This window comes from Trypanosoma melophagium (genome assembly GCF_022059095.1).
Source record: "Trypanosoma melophagium isolate St. Kilda chromosome Unknown ctg18segment0, whole genome shotgun sequence".
In the NCBI taxonomy this organism is placed as follows: domain Eukaryota; phylum Euglenozoa; class Kinetoplastea; order Trypanosomatida; family Trypanosomatidae; genus Trypanosoma; species Trypanosoma melophagium.
Genome location: NW_027125147.1, coordinates 83,467 through 104,793, shown reverse-complemented (window position 1 = coordinate 104,793; position 21,327 = coordinate 83,467). Strand labels below are relative to the sequence as shown.

The 21,327-nt window shown below is 43.6% G+C and overlaps 9 protein-coding genes across 9 annotated transcripts; 1 reads left to right on the top strand and 8 right to left on the bottom strand.

The window, feature by feature from the left end:
- Nucleotides 1-102: 102 nt before the first annotated feature.
- On the top strand, nt 103-1,806 carry LSM04_006378 (Peptidase M8; the record flags this gene model as incomplete). The annotated part of the gene is made up of 1 exon (XM_067331502.1): nt 103-1,806. The coding sequence occupies one exon, from the start codon at nt 103-105 to the stop codon at nt 1,804-1,806; it is 1,704 nt and encodes a 567-aa protein (XP_067193146.1).
- A 907-nt stretch (nt 1,807-2,713) lies between these two features.
- On the bottom strand, nt 2,714-3,058 carry LSM04_004144 (uncharacterized protein; the record flags this gene model as incomplete). The annotated part of the gene is made up of 1 exon (XM_067331501.1): nt 2,714-3,058. One exon carries the CDS (start codon nt 3,056-3,058, stop codon nt 2,714-2,716), a length of 345 nt encoding a protein of 114 aa, XP_067193075.1.
- A 1,427-nt stretch (nt 3,059-4,485) lies between these two features.
- On the bottom strand, nt 4,486-5,649 carry LSM04_000133 (uncharacterized protein; the record flags this gene model as incomplete). The annotated part of the gene is made up of 1 exon (XM_067331500.1): nt 4,486-5,649. The coding sequence occupies one exon, from the start codon at nt 5,647-5,649 to the stop codon at nt 4,486-4,488; it is 1,164 nt and encodes a 387-aa protein (XP_067192994.1).
- A 524-nt stretch (nt 5,650-6,173) lies between these two features.
- Nucleotides 6,174-8,252, bottom strand: LSM04_008685 (uncharacterized protein; the record flags this gene model as incomplete). Its single annotated transcript, XM_067331499.1, has 1 exon — nt 6,174-8,252. One exon carries the CDS (start codon nt 8,250-8,252, stop codon nt 6,174-6,176), a length of 2,079 nt encoding a protein of 692 aa, XP_067193194.1.
- Nucleotides 8,253-9,892: 1,640 nt separating this feature from the next.
- LSM04_001720 (uncharacterized protein) lies at nt 9,893-12,427 on the bottom strand (the record flags this gene model as incomplete). Its single annotated transcript, XM_067331497.1, has 1 exon — nt 9,893-12,427. One exon carries the CDS (start codon nt 12,425-12,427, stop codon nt 9,893-9,895), a length of 2,535 nt encoding a protein of 844 aa, XP_067193030.1.
- Nucleotides 12,428-12,952: 525 nt separating this feature from the next.
- Nucleotides 12,953-13,489, bottom strand: LSM04_003691 (Frataxin/CyaY; the record flags this gene model as incomplete). Its single annotated transcript, XM_067331496.1, has 1 exon — nt 12,953-13,489. One exon carries the CDS (start codon nt 13,487-13,489, stop codon nt 12,953-12,955), a length of 537 nt encoding a protein of 178 aa, XP_067193064.1.
- A 673-nt stretch (nt 13,490-14,162) lies between these two features.
- On the bottom strand, nt 14,163-15,884 carry LSM04_008157 (uncharacterized protein; the record flags this gene model as incomplete). The annotated part of the gene is made up of 1 exon (XM_067331495.1): nt 14,163-15,884. One exon carries the CDS (start codon nt 15,882-15,884, stop codon nt 14,163-14,165), a length of 1,722 nt encoding a protein of 573 aa, XP_067193175.1.
- Nucleotides 15,885-16,429: 545 nt separating this feature from the next.
- On the bottom strand, nt 16,430-18,523 carry LSM04_007633 (uncharacterized protein; the record flags this gene model as incomplete). Its single annotated transcript, XM_067331494.1, has 1 exon — nt 16,430-18,523. The coding sequence occupies one exon, from the start codon at nt 18,521-18,523 to the stop codon at nt 16,430-16,432; it is 2,094 nt and encodes a 697-aa protein (XP_067193162.1).
- A 426-nt stretch (nt 18,524-18,949) lies between these two features.
- On the bottom strand, nt 18,950-21,100 carry LSM04_008064 (uncharacterized protein; the record flags this gene model as incomplete). The annotated part of the gene is made up of 1 exon (XM_067331493.1): nt 18,950-21,100. The coding sequence occupies one exon, from the start codon at nt 21,098-21,100 to the stop codon at nt 18,950-18,952; it is 2,151 nt and encodes a 716-aa protein (XP_067193171.1).
- Between the last annotated feature and the right edge of the window lie 227 nt (nt 21,101-21,327).

Here is a 21,327-nt window from a genome sequence, read left to right as displayed (position 1 = left end):
GGTTGACTTTTTTCTTCTTTTTTTTTCTTTTTAATTTTATTCCTTCTTTAGGACGAGTTAGACGCCAAGTTTACACTTAGAGTTTTCTCTAACAAAAGCAGCATGATACGTTTTCTGTTAAATGCAGTATTATTACTGTTTATGTTTTGTACCATCAAAAGCTTTGCAGTTACACACACACAATGCAGTTTTGATGATATTATGAGGAAGGGTGGTAATCCCATCTCTGTGGTGCGGGAGGTTCCCCATAACGGACAAGGTGCGTGGGAATCTTACAAAGCAGCTACAAGTGAAAGTTGGGCTCCAATTCGTATTGTTGTGTCAACCGAAGATTTGCAGGATAGTGATAACTACTGTTCCTCTGAAGGAGACTATCGTATGGATTATTCCAGTGGTCTAGTACTATCTTGTGCAAGTTTTGATGTTCTCACTACTGCAAAGAAGAATTCGCTTATTCAAAAAATTATTCCTGTTGCTGTTAAGTTACATACTGATCGATTACTTGTGCATCGTGAAAGGAGTTCTTTGGTAGTGCCTGCGTTTACCTCTTCAGTGTGCCTTCGCTTCACAGTTCCCAATTCCCATCACACTACTGGGGTTGCAAATGCTGATACAGTGTTGTACGTGGCTTCAACCCCAACATCTATTTTCAATCCTTCGTGGGCTATTCCCTGTGCTCAGTTAGGAAATCGTTTTATTGCTGGTGTCATGAATTTTGGTGCATATTCTATTGATGAAACTCGAGTTTCTAGTCGTCATGCTGCCCATGAGATTGCTCATATTCTTGGATTTGAATATACATTGATGAACTCTCTTGGAATGACGACAAATGTATCGAATATCCGTGGCAAGGATAATGATGTTGTTTTTGTATCTTCTGAAAAAACAAAGGCTAAAACACGGAATTACTATAACTGTTCTACACTCGAGGGCATGGAGCTTGAGGATGATACGGCAGCAGGTGTTGAATCACACTGGAAGCGACGTAACGCAAAAGATGAGATGATGACTGTACCTTTTGATGATGGTGTTATGCTTTACACAGCTCTTACAATGGCAACCTTTGAAGATATGGGTGTATATAAAGCAAATTGGGGGATGGAAGAACCGATGTATTGGGGAAACAACTCTGGTTGTGACTTTCTTAATGAAAAGTGTATGGAAAATAACATCACCAAATATCCTAATATGTTTTGTAATACAACTAATCCTGTTGGTTGCATCTATGGTCGCATGGGTTTGGGGAACTGTGCAATTGACTCGGAGTATGCCGAAGCCTTACCTGCGCAATATCAGTATTTTACTTCCGATAGAACAGGTGGCTTCTCATTCTTGAAGCTTGACTACTGTCCCGTCCGTGCTTTAACTACTGGTCTTTTGTGTGCGAGTGAAGAAATGGAAGGAAGAGATGCATCCCTACTTCGCCCTGACTCGTGGTGTCTGGATGGTGAATCTCTGGTTGTGAAGTATGGTACATCTGATACAGCTGTCGGGGGAATTTGTGCGGGGGTGAAGTGTGAGGATGGTGTTTTGAGTGTGCTTTACAGGGGAAGCAATGAATGGCACGATTGCCCAAATGGTTCAACCCTCACTCCAGTAGGGGGAGACTTTGTGAGTGGAAGCATCGTTTGCCCCAGTTACAGTGAGGTTTGCATTATCGCTCCCAATGGCAGCAGTTTTATCGGAACCAACGGCAGCGACAGTAGCAGTGGAGATAGTGCGAGTTTTCCCACTAATATTTTTATTTCCCTAACAACTATTCCTTTTTTGGTTTTGATGCTGTTTTTCTTTGGCTGGGGTGCTTGAACCCGATGTGCAAGATTTCTGATTTTCTCTCTCCCCCTCCCTTTCCCTCCCTCTCTCTATATATCTAAGATCGTTATTTTCCTACTATTAATTATTGTTTCGTTTTAGTGATTTTTTTTTTTGGGAATACCACCAGTTTAATGATCGAAAGGGGTTTAAGTTTTTCTTTTTTCTTTGATCCCAACCCGCCCAATACCAAATCCCTCCAAGCAGAGGCGTTTGAGCAAGAAAGGGGCTTTAGAATTTGCCATTTTGTAAGGCCTTCTGGGCGAGTCATCCTGTATATATAGAAAGTAGATTTTGTTATGTTTTTTTTTCTGCTGTGATTCGCAGGGTTGGGTTGGGTAATGGATTTTTGCTAGCAGAGATCCGCTCCTGTTTTATTTCAATCTATTTTATTATGCAAAGCTTGGCCAAACTAGGAATTCTTTTTTTTTCTTTTACCGGAGCGGTTTGGTAGACGTTGTTGTTTTTTTTGGTGTTTTCTGAGCGCCTTTACCTTGTTTTATTTACTCCTTGTTTTCTCCTCAAGTAAAACGAAAAAAAAACAACGTTATTTTTCTTCCCTCCCTTCGCGCGGAAAGGGCTTATTTACAGCAATAATGATTTTGATCTTTTGTAAGTTTTCCGTTTCTCTTTGTTGATCGCGTGCTTGTCTGAGGGTGTGGGGGCAGAATTTCTTGAGGCGATGTCTGAGAAGAGGGTCTGGGAACTTGTCGCATTGCAGGCCCTGGCAGGAGGGTTCTTGCAAAGGTCCGTTTTTCCAAACGACGGCGTTGCCTTTTTTTTAGGGGCCATTATTGTCCGCCATGCCTTTCCTCGTTTTACTTTGGAAGGGTTTTGAAAAGCGTAGATTTATGAAAACCGCGTCTTGATGGCTTCCCGCCTTGCCGGGGTCCGGTTTCCCTTACCATTTGATTGGGAAGCCGGGGGTCTTTCTTTTGAAGCCCTTTGGGGGCCCCGAAGCCGGCATTTGTATAAATCGCGGGAAGGGCGCCGCCGGGATTGGCCGGCGAAACCGCTCTTCTTTGGGTTCCCGCTTCGGGTAATCGCGTTTTTTGTTCTGTGGGGGTTTATGCGCCGCGGGATTCGGCGGGGGTTTCCCAAAACTGGCCAGCGAAAGTGGCGCAGCTGCAAACGCCTGTTCTTCGTTTTTATTTTTCCGCCCATTTCTCGCAAACGGGCGAAGGTAAGAAAAATAGCGACGCCCGCCCCTCCCGTCAGATCCTTGTCCTGGCGGGTCGGGCCGCATTCCCCCGAATTCCCTGGCGGTGGAAGGGGTCGGGACGTTTTTTTTTGCCTTCTTCGCTTTCCCGCCCCCTCGGCCCGTTTTTTTCTTCTGTGGGGCGGGCGTGGGGTGTCCGGAGGCTCCCCGGGAGTCTATTTTCCCTCCGCCCCGCGGGCGGATCTCTTTTTTTCCTTTTCTTCCCGTGCTGTGCCGCCCGTCCGGCCGGAGGGTTCCTGGGCCTGCCTCTGCCGGTGCATTTTCGCCTCGCTTTTTCCTTGTGTCCTTCTTCGGCCCGCCCGCTTTGTCAAGGAAAAAAAATAGAGAAAGGAGAAAAGGAAACAAATAAGAAGAAAAAAATCACATTCGTACACCGGTGTTTTTGCACATTATGCGTGTATTTTCCGCTTCCCGCTATTTGCCGCCTTTGCGAAAAGCATTTTTCACCATTAGACTTCTCCCTCTCTCTCTCATGCTTTCTTTCTTTTCTTTTCCTTTCTTGCATCTCCACGCGTTTGTGGAGAGGAGGGATGGGTAGACGGGAGTGGGGTCGACGGCCGGTCTCTTTTTTTTTCCTTGTTTAATGATTATATCTTATTTTTTTTTTTGTGCTTCAAACATATTTTTGTATTATGCACTGCTGCGTTCGCATTATATATATATATGTGCCTTATTTCCTTTTTTTATCGTTTCTTTTTCTTTTCTCTTGCATTTCATGGCCTCTTGCCGTTTCACAAATTTAAGCGGGATCAGCGGTGATGATGGCAAAGACCACAGCAAATAAAAAACAAAGATGACGTTGAGGTTTTACTACTCTTATTATAGCGTAAGTGTTTTGGGGTCTTTTTTTTATATTTTATTCGGGGAAGAAAAAAATTTTTTTGTTCTACCTGTTTTCACCGTTGCTTCTGCTGCTGCGAGAACCTACATTCCAACATTCATCTTTCTCTTGCAGCCACGAGCGCTGCAGGTTTTTTTTTGTCTTCGTTATCCTTTGTTTTGTCATTTATCACCACTTTCACGGCAATATTGGATCCGCGACAAAACAAATAAAAGAAATCAAAAGTGGTTACCACCACAACCGCAGCCACAAACACCAGCAGCAGTGGTAAGCCCCAAAAATAACGAAAATAGTAGCAATAGTAACTTTGGCAGCGACAGCTTGAGTTGTAGCGATGAGAAGGTATTAGGATTAAAAAAAAGAAATGAAATCAAAAACAAAAAGAATCCATGACACATGTGAACCCCGTGCTGCAGAATCCGCTATCTCCTGCAAAAAAAAAAAACAACAACAAACTTTTCTTCTTCTTTCGCCAATGCCTGCCATTGATTTCTTCTCTTTTTTCATTGTTTTTGTCTTTTCACCTGGTGAAACGATCAATGTCACGCCTCAGCAATCCCCCTTCTTTTCGTTTTTCGTGTACACATGCAAACAAACTTTCTCTCTCCTATTACTAACGTCGCAACGCCTCCCATTTGCTGTCGTCCCGAGGCTGACGCTGCGGGCCGCGATTTCCCCCGCGACCAGCGCCATCGCGTGACCACGCATCACCACCTCCCTTTCGACCGTTACTTCCACCCTCGCCGTTTGTAGACGCAACGGCAGTGTTATTGTTATTACTTTCCTCTGCATTACCCGCTCTCGGGGGCGGTGGCGGCTGAACCATAGGCTCGTCGCGCCAGTTTGCAAGACCACCAGCTGACACAGGACTCTGGCGTTTGCTGTTGCGAGGAACACCACCACCACCGCCACGACGATCCAACTCTCCATCACTGCGGCGGTTTTCGCGCAGATTTGGCTGAAACTCCGGCTGCACCACGGGTCCTTCATTACGCCAGTTCCCAAAATCTGGCGGTGGTGTCATTCCTGTTGGTGAGCCTTCGGAGCAGCGAGTGGCAGTGCCTAACGTGTCCCGTGAGAGTTCCGCCAGGAGGTGGAGATCGTTGCGGGAACCAAAGCCGGAGCGACCACCCATCTCACGCTCTCCTGGAGAAGCATTGCCGCCACTTTGTGTGGTGCCAAAAGCGTCACGAGTAAGATTAAGATGTTGTAATCCACCGGCTTGTTGCTGCTGTGGACCACCCGCTGCGTTTTGCCGTGAAGGCCCGCTATGACCATGTAATCGTTCTACCTGCTTCGCCGTGGCTAAATCTACGTATAGCTTGCGTCCCTTTACCATAGTTTGATCCATTGTGAGGGCAATAGCGAGTGCCTGGGCTGTCTTAAATTCCACAAAAGCAAAACTCTTTCCATCTTGACTAATGAGTCGTGAAGTAACGATGACATCTTCGTGAAAGTTACGTAGGAACTCGTCTTCTGTGGTTCCATTACGTAAATTTCCAAAGTGAGCGACATACGGTGGTTGGAGATCATCAATGCCTTTTGAGCGAGTGATGTGCGCACTTGGTGCATCACGGAAACCGCTGTTCTCTGCGAGCGCATTATTAGCAATGCGACTGAAGTCTCTCTTGGCAAGTTTCTCTTCCACCACTTGTTCCTGTGTCTTCTCCTGAGGGACTTCCACTGCCCAATCTAAGTTATCCTCGGGAATATATTCATCGTTAAAGTCCATGAGGTTGATGGTCTTCCCCCGCGCACCCTTCTTTTTAGCCGGCATGTTTCCTTTTAGTTTTTCTGTAGATAGATAGACAAATAAATATAAGTTAGCCTATGTATCTGTTTTAGTAACTGACCCCGCGAGGACTGTTTCAATTAGTTTTTCTTTTCGTCCTTCTTCGTTTGTGCTAGTTGCTCTTTTAAAGAAGGCGTATTGCTTCCGCTGCAGTGGTAATGTGATAGCACACGTTATAATTCAAAAAAAAAAAAAAAAAAACAAAGAAGAAAAAAAAAGGAGAGAGGAACGCAAAATAAACGCAATATAACAAGAAATATATTTGTGAATAGCCAAAGGATTAAGAAACCAGAATCATCATAATAAGAAAGGCATCAGAAAACAACAATAAGCAACACTATTTTCTCTCCCTCCCTCACACACACACACACGGATACACGCACATACGGACGGACAGAAAGAAAGAGAGAGAGAGAGAGAGAGAAATACATTCAGATAGCAATAGAAACATCAGACGGGCACCTTTTTTTTTTATTTCTCCCACCCCACCCTATCTTTCTCTAAACATTTCAATTGAGACGACTCTGTCGTGTCACTGCTGTTGAGGAGGAGGCAAACGATCCTGCACCACGACGGGGTGTTGAGTTAAGGGACGAACGTCGAGTCATACTTGCTCCACGTGAGCGGATACTGTCAGCATATGCAGAACTGCTGTCACTCTGTTTCAGTACCACCCTTGCTTCCCCTATACCGCGCTCTAATAACAACACGAGTGAATCTTCACCTTCCTTTTGATACATGGCTCGCAGTCGTTCTGCTTCGTTCAGAGATGCCTGCAAAGCACTGCGCGAAGTCTCCGCCTCTTCCCTGGCTCCTGCCGCTGTTTGGCGAAGAGTGCTTGATTCATCCTCAAACTCCTCTTGACGCAGACGTCGTGTTTCCTTCAAGTTTCGGTGTGATTCAACAAGTTTTTCAAAGCAAACCCGCGACTCCTTTACCTCTAGTCGCATTTTGATAGTTTCAAGATCCTCTGTTGGTGGAATGGATCCATCGATTTGATCATTTCGTTCTTGTGAAGTTCGCTGAGGACGTGATACAGCAGCCACATTTTTAATGTTTGTACCACGCCGAAGATGGTGTTGTAATTCACTGCGTTTTTGCAACAACAATGCCTTCTGCGCCAAAAGTTCACCCTTTTCAATACGCCAGGCTTCTATTTCCTCTGCATATTTTTCTTCCTCTTCTTGTCTTCGCTTCTTGTCATTTTCTTCTATGGCTTGATTTTCATTCTTGTTCTTACTGCGAATTCTTTCACTTTCTAGTTTTTCCTTCTGAAGACGGTCACACTCGTCAAGAGTATCAACGTAGCGGTCCTTGGCCGCACGAAGCCCCTTCTCGGCTATAGCATTTTCCGCAAGAAGTACCTCCGTCTCACGTTGTATATCACGAAAAGCTCGCTCAGAATCTTGTAGGTAAAGTTTACTGAAACCCATATCCTCCACATGCGACATTTTTTCTGTCCACGCATTTACTTCGTTGAGAATCGATCGCATTGGTGGTTGCAGTACCGGCGGTGGAGGTGTTAGCCCTACATGTCTGAAGACTGATGCTGATGCTGATGTTGTTGTTGACGTTGTCGTTGGTGGTGGTGTTGGCTTGGATGTCATTGTTTTTGGTTTCGTTGTTGTTGTTGTTGTTGTTGTTGTTGTTTTTGGCACTGCTCCTCCCTGCACTCCATTTACTTTCTCCCCATCCTTCCCAACATTGCCAGTGGAATGTTTGCCGCCGAACTCCAGTCGAGTGGCTGTTTTACCAAAGTTCGATGCGGCGGTTGGATGTGGTGTTGGTGGTGGTGGTGGTAACGCGGCTGGTAGAGACTCCATGTCATCGTCATCATTATGGATATTATTACCATCGTGATTCGCAACATCACAATTGCCATTAAAATAGCTACTAAACATACTACTATTATTACAGGATACTCCGGCACCGGTATTTATTACACCCTCCTGCCCCTCAGGCTCTCTTTCAGGTTTCTTCTCCTCCCTTTGTTCCTGTTGTTTTTCTTCTACTCGTTTTTGTTTTTCTTCTACATCTTTTTGCACGGGTTGCGCCAGTTCCTGCACTTCCCGCGCCACCAGCGGTGCTGCACTGACACGAGGGGCCGCCAGCGACTCCAGCACCTCAAACGCAATACTTGAAGCGTCATCACGCGTCCCAGTCGTCTCCTTATCCACATGAAACGCCAATGATGTTGTCACGGATGTTGGGACATCACTGTTCACAGTCCAAAACAACACGCCGCTTTCAGGCGTTGCATTCGCCACATCCGCCGCTGATGGCACAAGTGGTGCTGCGCCTTTCACCGTATATTTTCCATATCGTTGCGTTAAACTTCCCGCGTTGGCGGAGGCCTCATTTGCGTGTAGTGGATCTCCCTCACTTCTACAACTAATGCCGGTGGAGTATCGCACAGACCACCGCTTGGGAGTTCCCCGTGGGGGTCCACTCGGTGTACGCCCGCCGGTTGTAAGTGGAGGTCCACGTGTTGTGGGAACCGGCGGTGGATTCGGGAAAACGTGATGAATTTCCGCATTCGTTGAAAAACTTCCTCCTTGAGGAGCAACCCCGCCGTCTCGCCGTATCATGGTTGATAATATAAGTAATAACAATAATAATAATAATAATAATAATAATGATAACAATGATAATAGTAGTAGTAGTAGTAGTAGTAGTAGTCGTAACGGTATTTGATGCTATCTCTTAATTTCCTTCTTTTTTGTCCTTTGTTTCTTGTTTCGTTAGCTATATCCTTTGCTGTTTAGAAGTGTTTTTTTTGTTTTGTTTTGTCGTTAACGTGAAAATGATTGCGTGTCGGAACACTCTCAAGCAAAGAGAGCAGCAATCGTGATAAACCGGATACAGACTAATGTATGCAGAAAGAGCAAGAAAGAGAAAGAACGAGAAAGAGAGAGGAGAGGAGTCAAGAGAGAAGAACAAAGCCAAGAAGAAGAATGAAAAGGGAAGAAAAGTAAAAAAAAAGTGCGATAGACACGAGCAGAAGAAAGTGAGAACGCGGAAAAAAAAAAGAGCACACCTCTACAGACATAAACACAGGAAAAACAAAATGAATGAAGAATAAATGAAAAATGCATTTTCTCACTGCTCTGATGTGCTTCTACATCCCGTATGGGTGAGGACGCACGAAACTATACAATAGTGGCACAACAATGAAGGTGATACTGCAATACAAAAACATCTTATCAGGGTCATCTGTAATGAAAGTAAAGAAGGAATGATAAACTAATTTCGAATTACGCAAAAAAAAAAAAAGGTAAGTAAGTAGATACAACTATATCTAATAACAACATAATTTATCTTCACTGATAATCCTTCTCCCTCTTGCGTTTCTGTCATATATATTTTTCCCTCTTACAAGTTGTAGGACAAAAATAAGTAAAATATACCACCATTAAATATATCTCAAGCATACAGAACACGCAGTATGGGTAAAGGGAATCTGAGCAGCATCAGCAACAATAACAGCCACCACAACAACAGTAGTAATAATTACTACATGGAGTAATACTATTACTGCTACAGCTGAACACAATCATCCCTGTTTTCTTTTCTTCCTTTTTTTCCCCATCCGTTTCGCCCCATAAAACAACCAGTTATCAAGAGAGATACATCAAAAAAAAAGGTGATGTAACATACAAAATAAAACATAGCGAATCCGTTCACCAATAGAAAAGAAAAAAACATATACGTACGAGAAAAGCGTGCTCAAAAGCATTGGTACAACGTTTTAATACCAAAAAATTCCTTAAAATGAAGCAAGTGAAAAAAAAAATGTGAGAAGACATAGCTAAGAAAATATTAGTAGCAGTAATAAACATACAAATAATACTCGAAGGTATACCAGTAATATGGATGGTTAATATTTCACTTTCTAGTAACAATGATACAATACTCTGACTATATATATGGATATGTGTACTTCTTTTCGTATCACACAACTATTCGGACTTTTTTCCATTTTCTTTCCAGAATTTTCGGTCCAATTTTACTCTTTCACTTTTGTTTCCCCCTATTCTTTCTTCGCTTTCATCATTTCTTCTACTCCACGCTACTTTAAAGGAAAACTGTACAGAACACCATTGCTCCTCTTACTAATTAACTGCAATGACCCTACAGAGAGTTTTGAGAAAATAAGACATCTTTTTAATGTAATCACTCACTTCTTCATTTGTTTTTTTTTTCTTATTTCTCCTTTACACCACCCTTCTCACGCATATCTTGTTTCTTCAATGACAGCCACTTCCTCCCATGAAATAGATGAACTGCTTTCAGAAGCAGCGTGTTTCTTCACAGCCTCATCCGGCACCTGTACTCTGTGATGTCGTACGGGTGACCGCAATCCATGGGAGATGCCAGGTGTGTCCTTAAGGGGGGAATGACGTCTCTGCGGTTGTGGTTGTGGTTGGTACTGATGTGGATGTCGATGATCGTTACTTTCTGCTCGCACAGGAGCTGGTGCACTAACAGGGGGAACATGAACTTCATTGTATTTATCGTGAAATGCCTCAAAATCATTAACAGTAGCCCCGTGATGATCTGTCGCGTATCCATTCACACCAGCGGAGACAGTTGGAGTTTGATGATCAGCAAGACCGGCATCAGCAGCACTGGCTTGGCCAGGAGGTGAAACACGGGGTGTGCGTGGCCACTGTGAGACTCCCACGCGAATAACTCGTTGTGGTGGAATAGGACGCTCATTCCCGCGCAGTACCCCAGTTTTATGCCACCGCTCAAGAAGGGCATTACATGCAAGACCTTGGTCGTGTATTTCTTGCAAATGTTTTCTGCTCTGTCTTGTTGGTGTTTGTGAACGGGACCGTTCATTGGATACAGCTCTTCCACCCGCATCATATGCTGAGCGCCGCCGCGGTGTAGTTGACCCATACGTGCGGGCTGTATGTGGCACGCCGGAGTAACGTCGTCTTGAGGATCCTGCACGAGGAGACCGCAATGGCAATTTTAAATTTGCTTGATCAGATGGGTTTCCTGCACGAGGAGTGAGAGATGGACGTGGAGTGGAAGAAGAACTTCCCGCTTTATCACCCCCACGTCGTGGAGTACGTGGAGTTTTGGGAGTTGCAGTTCCATAGTGTTTATGAGTACCAGCAGCTTGTGGTGTACGTGGAGTTTTGGGAGTTGCAGTTCCATAGTGTTTATGAGTACCAGCAGCTTGTGGTGTACGTGGAGTCTTGGGAGTCGCAGTTCCGTCGTGTTTATGAGTACCAGCAGCTTGTGGTGTACGTGGAGTCTTGGGAGTTGCAGTTCCGTCGTGTTTATGAGTACCAGCAGCTTGTGGTGTACGTGGAGTCTTGGGAGTCGCAGTTCCGTCGTGTTTATGAGTACCAGCAGCTTGTGGTGTACGTGGAGTCTTGGGAGTCGCAGTTCCGTCGTGCTTATGAGTACCAGCAGCTTGTGGTGTACGTGGAGTCTTGGGAGTTGCAGTTCCGTCGTGCTTATGAGTACCAGCAGCTTGTGGTGTACGTGGAGTCTTGGGAGTCGCAGTTCCGTCGTGTTTATGAGTACCAGCAGCTTGTGGTGTACGTGGAGTCTTGGGAGTCGCAGTTCCGTCGTGTTTATGAGTACCAGCAACTTGCGGCACGCGAGGCATAGTGACTTCCTTTTCTTTATTTGTTTTTTGGGTCTTTTTCTTCTGAGTTTCTGGTGCATTGACGCTCGGTTCTGGTTCCTCTGTGAACTCTATTTCTTTATGCTCGGCTACTACTGCTGCTGTTGGTACTTCCGGTACTTTTGGTGGTGTTGTTGCTGTTGGCTCTGGTACTGTGACAGTAGCTGTTCTTCTGTTAGTGTCTGCCCCCTCTGCTGGACTCTCATCCTCTTCTTCTTCTCCCTTCTCCCACACCAGCACCAGACTTTCCGAGTCTACCTCACTCTCATTGTCCGCATCATCCTTATTAATAACATTATTACTCTTGTTAGCATTATTGGTATCTTTTCGGGCCGCCATGCCGGCGAGAACGGCACCCAGACCTGTTGGCTGCTGCGGCTTCTCTTCCTGCATCTCCAGCAGCATTCGCATGCCGTTATATGGATATGTGTCGAGTGTTCTCTGCACGGCCGCCTCTGTGAGTGTGGCGTCATGCAAGAGGGCAATCTCCGCCACGAGTCGTCCGCCTTCCATCGCAAGTGAGACAACGCGGATGGAAGTATCGGGAATACTCGTCGCCTGCGATGTCTCGTTGAGCACCGTGCGCTCCACTGTGCTGTATGCACTGACGAGCAGCGACGACCACCCGTTTCCCTCAAACACACGTCGATGCGTCGTTACCACCACCGCATCTGCTGGATTTGAATTTGTTGGTGTTTTTTGTTTTGTTGTTGCTGCTGCTTTTGTTTTTGTGGGAGTTGGTGTGGGGTGTGGGAGAGGCACAGGGGCTGCCACCGCCGCCTCTGGGGCATCGGAGCCGATCTCTGAGAATGTTTCTCCCTCTTTTTTGGGCGGTGCTGCTTTCTTTGCATCTCCACCTTTTTCTTGTTGTTGAGAGTGAGATAAGAGTTCCGCATCGGAGGGTCGTCGTCGTGGAGTTTTCACCGGTTCGCTGTAATTTACATGTCCCTCCGCATCGCGGGCACGCATAGAGAGGCGGCGTGGCGGTGCATTGGGGGCGCGACCACTATGATAGAGGGCGTTAGCGGCATCGTTATTGTAGGTATTGGATAATCCCTTTGCTTTATCCTTGACGGCATTGTTTTCTTGACTGTTGGGTACGTTCTCAACTAACATTTTTGTTGTTGTTTTTTGTTCTTCTTTTGGTTTTGTATTTTCCTTGACTCCTTTTTGGTGTGGGATACTCTCCTATTTTCCGTCAACCTTCTTTTTTATTTGTTTTTTTTCTCTTCTTTGGTTTGGTTTTAATTTCTGAACTTCACTATTTTTTTTTTTTTCTTTGCCTTGGAACTTCTCCAATTTCTGGTTTATATAATTCACTTGCTTCCCACTATGATTCTGGTAATAAAAAGGAAAAAGAAAAGAAGATAAGGAGGAAGAATAGAAAAGTTTAATTATTACAGCGAACACCAAATACATAAAGGGAGAAAGGAAAAGGACACACACAAAAATACACAATTATATACGGGCGTCAAGGAACCCAAAAGAAAAAAAAAGATTGCAAAAAAGCATCGCACTATCCTCCAGTCTCTAATTCTGCATAGAGAGCACTCCCATAAACGCAAATTCACGTATTTTCACCTCCTTCTCATTTTCTTACTTTCTTTCCTTCTTTGTCATATCTTCTCTTCTCTTCTCTCTTCAGAGTTTCACCTCCACACCTAATACCTCTGTGAGTTCCTTCTCCAACCGCCCCTTCAGTGAGTGTCCATCACTGTCGGCAAGCCACTGCACATTCTCAGTATCATTATCGCCGTTACTCGTTTCAGCTATAATCATATCATAGTGGTGTGGACCGGAGATGGGAGAGGACAGCCACAACTGCACATTTGGTGCCTGCTTGTTCAACACAAATGTACCACGTGTGTTTGTCTCAATAGCGAGCACACCGCCAGAGAGATTTACATCATCAATGGCATCCGCAGCGATATCTTCAAGTGTGTTATCAACATGTTCGAGAAAGCGATCGGCGGCGGTGTTGTACGTAACATCTGTGAAGCCGTCCATCCCGAGACGTGAGTGACGTCCAGCGTTTACACCGCAGCTGAGTAACGGTGTTGCCGCATAATGACAATTTTGTGTGGGCGTATACAAACCAACTGTGAGTAATCGCCGTGTGATCACTGTTGCTATGGGTAAAAGAGGTGAGACAGTCAGCATTCTTCCTACGCAGCGCATCTGTTAATGATGCACCGTATTTCACCTTCTCACAGATACGTCAACGATATATATATATATATATATATATATATATATATATATATATATATGTATGTATTTATATATTTATTTGTTTACTACGGAGATAAGATCAAGGGAAATAAAAAGATACATAATCCTCTTTTTTCTTCTCTCTTAAATAAAAAGTACGCCATTACCAGCAATGATGAATAAGGTGTAGAAAAGAGAAAAAAGAGCAGAAAGAATAAGAAAAAGAGGGTATAAACTATTGTGTATGCAACACGAAGAATAATAAAAAAAATCATGTAACGCTATACGTTTATAACTACAAATGCAGAATCTATGAAAACACAAATAATACACTTGGGTACATGCAGCGGAACCAAAGAAACACAACCTTGCCTATCGATACCGACTTTAAATATATATCCATACAATAACAGTACAAAGCACATACATACAAAAACGAGAAAACAACACGTAGAAAAACAGTACACATACCACAGTATCTAACTGACAAACTTCACAGCATTCAGATGCATCTAGGAGATACAAAGAGCAACAAGAATAACAATAACTATAGCAGCAACAAAAGCAAAAAAAAAAAACCCCAAAAAGCAGTACAACGTATACAATAGTTTATATTATCAGCCTGTATACAAGGATGTTATTATTGTCGTCGTCCAGAGCGCTGCAATAACAACTTCTCCGCCCATAAACCACGTGCCACCGTAGACACATCAGACAACGCATCCGGCCGGGGCACCACACCGCTCTTTGGTACGGGTGCGAGATATGTATTCGTCACAGGACGCCTTGGTGGTGATCGTGGGAGATAATAAAGTCTATTCAACACATTATCATCATCTGCATAGGAGCGACCATACTTTTGTTGTTGTTGTTCTTTCTGCTTCTGCTGTTTTGACTGTGTGCTATACGCCCCAGTAACGGCGCTTAAAAGACGAGAAGCGGCCACCTCCAACTCCTTCTCTTCACGTCTTGTTGGGAGATCAGGACGAATACGATACGCCGCCTGCTGTGAATTGTTGTTTTCTCGTCTTCTTTGATTACCACGCAACATCTGCGCCTGTACACGTCGCTCCACATCATCGCGAACGCGTGAGGCGTGTTTTAATGGATCATCACTCCACATCTCAGAAGGTGAGACGTTTTCTTCTTCTCGCTGATGATGTTTAGATTGCTTGAGAACTTCACCTGTGCTTGACCACGCATAGGTGGTTTTATCCCTCGTTTTCTTTCTTTCCCGTATGCTGTTACTACTCTCACTGCTTTCACTACCGCCGCTTCTGCTGCTGCTGCGGCTGCTATTACTATTACTACTACTACTACTAGTGCTGTGACTGTATTTGCGGCGTGCGGATGATGATGATATCTGCAGTCCCTTTTTACTACCATCTTCAAGGAGAAGGAGGTGTGACTTGTTAGCATCACTCCCTAGAAAGTGTTCAAGCAGTTTCACACGATGTTGTAGCGTTGATTCCTTCTGCGTATATAGCCTCTTCATACTACGCATATGATCTTCATAGTTCTCACGCTGCTCATGTAATTTTTGTTCAAGTTCTTTCTTTTGCCGCATAGACTTTTCAAGCGCCTCCTGCAATACCACTATCTCTGTTTGTTGAACTCCTCCTTTGGAACTACCTCCTATCGTGGTTGTGGACTGTGAGACATTATTATTATTATTATTATTATTATTCATAAAGCCCTCACGCCACTGCGATGGGGAATCCCAACTCGTTGATATATCTTCCCTATTCACCGTTGTGAGAGCCGCCGAGAGGTTGGGTGATTGTACAGCCTGGAATGTCGCAAATGGTAATAACACCGATGACTTCTTCTTCTCACTATCGGTATACCGCAAACGATTTACGATCTGCTGCTGACACCACCGCATATCACTTGCAAAGTCCTGCGTGAGAAAACACACTGTTTCCCGCAGCAAATGCACGTCCCCACGTAATTCCTTTGCCGCTCTGTCAAGACGGTTTACAATTACCGCACGGAGGGCATCCAGACGTGTACGTAAGAGCATGAAATTATCTTCCAACTCATCATTGTGTGAGTTCAGACGGGTGTACATTTGTTCTAATGTCTCTAGTTGTTGTACGGCTCTTGTGTAGTGCTGCTCTAGTGATTCTACCGCCTCAGATGGGGAACTAAAACTCCGTCCTTCTTGTTCTTCTTTTCCTTTTCCTTTTTCTCCTTGTCGTTGAACATGTGTGGTCTTCTTCTTAGCCTCCACAAACAAAACTCGTCTCTCCGTTGGGCCACTGCTCAAGTTGTTCACGCCATTCACATCGCTGCTGCTTGAAGTGGAATTGGCATCTTTTGGCAACTCTGTAAGACTCTTCAAAGACGGTGAACGATCCATTCCCTGTGGGTTTAATATACCGAGAAAGATATAAAGGTATATATATATATATATAGATAGATATAGTGAGAGAGAGAGAGAGAGAGAGAGAGAGAGAGTTTTTTCTCCTTCACTCCTGTAGTCAACAGGAGTCTATAGTGAGTAAAGAAGGAAGGACAGTGTGTTGCCTGTACAAACCTATGCTAGCGAAAAGGTTGTAAATGAGTAGATTTAAAAAGAAAAAAAATAAAAACAACGGAAGGATCATAGCAAGAATAAGAAAAGAAAAACAAAGGGGAGTCAGTCCACAGTGTCTTCATTCACATAAGAAAGAAAAAAAACCTCTAGATAAAAACACGTTGAGAGGTAAGAAGAAAAGAAAGAGAACAAAAAAAAAAAAACAAAAAGCAGAAAGAGAAATATCGTCACTCTTCATTCAATTGGAAACACTTGATTTGAATGCAGAGGGATGATCATCAAAGACAAAAAAAAAGAGACGAAAAAAACAAATAGGTTGGGAGCGACGAAAGCAACAGAAATGATAATAAAAAAAAGCCCCCATAATACTACACAGTAGTAAAAAACTCCCCGTAGTCGTTCAATGGTTTTTTTGGTGGCATCATTTCGACACTGTGAACAGGTCCACCCTGATCACGCCAATTGGACTCTCCTGCACTGTTATCATCAGAAAGCGAATAACACTGACGATAATAATGTTGTCCCTCTGTTTCATTATCTTCAGGATATGAAAGTTGCGCATTATTTACGTATAGACTCGTCATGGTTTCTCGAAACTGTTCAAGTGTTAAACCATTTTCTGTTTGCTGCATTTGCACCTGCTCTGGATTCCGCAGCAACAAACCACGCTTGCATAAGTTCCGTATTTCATGAGGCAAAGAAGATGGAATACCACACCCAATCGGTATGCTCACTCGCACTGCTGGAAGGTCATCATCATTATCACTATCACTATCACGATCATCGGATGGAATTAGTGTTTGTAATGCTGGATTATCAAAAATACACATGGCGAGTTCCTCTTGTTGCTCAAATGCTCGGTACGGCGTCTCATTACTGACGAGGGCAATAAAGAGTTGTGTAAGGGCATAACAAACTGAACTTGCAGCGTGTGGATGCGGCTTCCAGCGACTGAATGGCCCGTGTTCAACATACACTGGTGGTGCATACATTACAGCAAATGTACCGGGAATTGGGAGTTGAATACAACACTCAGAACTAACGGGAGCTGCAGTTTCATTGTTTGACGGCCATTCCCATACATATTCCCGCCCTCTATTCACTTGTTGTTGTTCGTGTTGTTCTTGTTGCGCCTGTTCTATCCGTTTACTCTGTGCCATTAAAGGACATACAAGAATATGCGATGGTGATACCTCCATCCACGCTGCGACAGTCTCTGCTGGTACATGCGGTTCATCCATGAGAATGTAATGAAGAGCGTCTGCAACTTGCAGTGTTATTTCAATGGCCTCCATAAGTGTAAAGCGACGTCGTTGTATAAAGAGAAGATCATAGAGAGATCGATATGTCGCGTCTGCGTCTTTCAAACCTTCCATGGGTCTCAGGGTGTACAATAGTCTATACATATTAGGAGTTCCACTGTTATTATTATTATTATTATTATTATTATTATTATTACTACTACTATTATTATTGTAATTATTATTATTATTGTGCTTGTCGTTGGTATTACTTTTGGTTATGGAATACGCCACGAGACGTGTGACGTCCTCCGTAATAACCCCAAGTGCCAGTGTGGGTGTTATTTCATTATTGGCATCTCTAGATAACTTCTCTGTAAAGGCACCAATAAAAGGAACCAGATTTGGATGACACCATCGTGTACGGCACACCATATCCTGCACAAAACTCATAACGGTGTTTGGAGAAATCATCTCGACAAACCTTCCATCGAGTTGCCGCAACACTACAGACATACCTCTGTAATTATATCCGTGTTCTGTGGTAAACACAAGATGTGCGTTTAGAAACTCCGGGGTAAGACTATTCACATTTGTACTATTCTTTCCCACATCACCCTCCGACGATGGTGGGGTGAGTACTTCAAATGGCACTTTCCATCCACTTAAATAATGCCGCCGGAACGCATGGATGACTTCCTTCTCTGAAAGTGTTGATTCGCTTCTGCGTGCCCCCTCACGTTGTTGTTTCTCCTGCTGCTGCATCACTGTGGCAATGGGGCCATCACGCACCTCCTCTGTTCCAATGATCTGCAGGAAGAGTTTGGCACACCGCACTTCATCCGCCTTCACAGCCGCATGCATTTCACCCACCCACGACTCTGTGGAGTGCATATGCCACACTAATGAGATCCGCTGCAGGACACCGTCGAAGAGGGCATTACAAGTGAAATGACGAAGTAATAACTTTTGCCAGAAACCACCGCAGTGCATACATTGTATGAGGAAATCGGAAGCGAGAAAGACACTCATAATCTGCAGTGTGGGTGTTGGATCTGGTAATCGTGAGAGCATAATAACAATAAACTGCAGTCGGCGGAGAAGTAAGGCACATTGGGCATGATTGATGCGGGCAGCTGCGGCTGCTGCACGGATAGACTGCAAGTGTGCCTCAAGAGAAGTTATATTATAAGCAGAACACTTACCCACCTCTTGGTTCATCTCTCTCTCTCTCTAAATATAAATATATATTTATATGAATGTATGTTTGTATATGTGTATTGTCTTTTTACGCACTGTGTATCTTTTGTTTACTTTTTGTGGTCGCTCCTCTTTTCTCCTTCCTTCCTATTTTCTGAACACAGATGTCAAAAAAGAGCTGTAAGGTAAAAAAGAAAAAAAATAATAATAGTCACGGAAAAAACAAAAAATAAATAACCACTCTCCATAAACTTAAATTCACCCCCCCAAAAAAACTTAAAATGTACAACGTTGTAGTTGACATTCCTTTCCTTTTTTTCTTCTTTTGTCTTCCCTCATTTTTACTCTTTCAGAAGCACACAATCATATATATATGAATACGTGTTTCTGTCTGTGTGTATTTCTACACAAGAGCAGAGGGGGCAATATATGCAGTAAGACCTCATCTTACATCCGGAATGGTGGACAAGGAATGAAACCCGCAGCGGGTGATTCACAATAGGGGACACAATTAACTTGAGGAACATTCTTTTCATCATTACTACTGATATCACTAGGGACAACAAGGTGGCTGGGGTTTAGCAATGGCTTTTCTTCTCGTTGGTGTTGTAGTTGTTGCTGGGATGTTATTTCATGTGAAAGAAGATCCTGTGCAATGTGTCGAGTGTATTCGGGATCAGACGGTTCTGATTGTGTCTTGTTTAGCAACATTAGCATATGCTCAATAGAGGAGTCCCACTCTACGGCAGAAGTGCGTCCACTGGTGCGTGTAATAATAGGGGATTGTTTTTGATTCATGGCCCTTCCCTCATTACTAGTTTTCATACCCACAAGAGTGGGTTTCAGTGATATTAATTTCTCTTCTGTTTCCTGCAATTGAGATCTGGGTTTGGCGTAATAAACGTTAGTTGTATCTGGTATGTGTGGTGATGGAGATATTGAAAATAAATGCAGGTGATTATTTAAGGGTCGAGGCCCCGCAGGTGTTGTCACATCAGAAGTGGAAATATTATCAGTTGTACTACTACTCGTATTGTTATTAGTAGTATTAGTATTAGTAGCACTATTCGCAACGGCATGAGGTGAACGGGATGGGATCAGTGAAATAATATCTTGCTTCTCTACCTGCATCTTCAATATATTATTAACATCATCAACATTGTTCTTGTTCTTCATCTTTTCTTCTTCTTCTTCCTTCTTATTCGTTTTGTTATTTGCATCCAGCAGAGAGTTTAACGCTTGTGACTTGGGGAGTGGACAATTTACGGCAGTCGAGAGGGATGATGTGAGACTTCCACTCTTACGAATTAAATAAGGTACACCACATCCCTCTTCGAATGCAGAGAAGTACGGTGAAATAAGAGCCGTACCATCGGCAGCATACAAAACCGATTGTGACTGTGCAGAAATATGAATAGGTGAAAATAATAATTGCTGTTGTTCCTCTTCTTCTTCTTTTGGTTGTTGTTGTTGTTGTTGTTGTTGTTGTGATTCTCGTTTTTGTTTAATAGCAGCAGTACTCCAACGTGCCGTGGGATCGTTCTGTACATTATAACGCATTGGTGGTGGTCTTCCGCAGGCAAGTTGATGCCGCAGCAATAAGTGGGCAATGAGAATATGTGGATGACGTACTTCCGTCCATACATCACGGTATCGCAATAGCGGCAGTGCGGGGTAGTGCAGAGGATGAATTGTGTTGTTTAATGGTGGGAGTTGCACACGTGAGAAGTCGCGGTAAAATCCCACAAACTGTGCGCCTGTTGTGTGTGTGGCAGAGAGAATTCCTAAAAGAACACGTGGTACAGCTAACGGGGATTCATTCTCAGGTAAAATGCGAAATAACACATCTTGCTGCCGCTGTTGTTTTTGTTGCTGCTGCTGATTCAATGGTGATAATAGCAGTGAAGAAGAAGAAGTGGAAGTGTTGGAGGGTGTACGTTGTAATACTGATGTCATTGTTGTTGTTGTTGTTGTGGATGATGGAGTTTCGCGCAGCCAAATCCATGCATCGCAGATCACCCCCACCTTATTTATATCTACAAGAGGTAGATAACGCAATAGGGTGGTATTTGTGTTATATATATATAATGCCTTCCATGTGAGACATACAACGGCTTTAATGGTCGTCCAATGCGTTTGCTCCTGATCACATTCCTTCAGAGACCAATGATCTTTTTTACAATAACGTGAAGTATCTGTTTCCCCATCTAAAGAACTCAATAATATACTTCCATCATGTAAGTTATGAGCAACACCAGCAGCAGACCCATTACTGGTATTCTTTTTATTCTTCTGGGCATTATATATCTCATCTACACTACTGCAATTATTATCAGCTCTTGTTGTTGTTTTTGTTGTTGCCGTTGCGAGTTCCACTTCTGCTGCAAAGTACACACGTGCGATTCCCTCTTCCCGTTCTAACACGGTTTGAAACACATCTTGACGATAGTTTGGCAGCCATTTGTAGTCTGCCAGTACTGTGGATGTTGTGATATCAACGGGATCAGGCCATCGTGAGGGGATTTCCATTATATATATTACTCGCTTCTGTAACTGTAGGGGAGGAGATAGTTTAAATATGGGATTAATGATATGCATACATATACATATATACCAATAATGTATGAGTGAGAAGGAAAGAGAGAGAAAGAAGGCGAATAAAGCACAAACACAACAAGATAACAAGAGCAGTAACAGTAATAACAACAACAAAAACAATACAAGTAATAGTAATAGTATCTTTTATTATTATTATTATTATTATTATTATTAAAAGTAGTAGTAGCAACAGAAAGTACTAAATCGGTTTGGCCCCAGCATCTGGC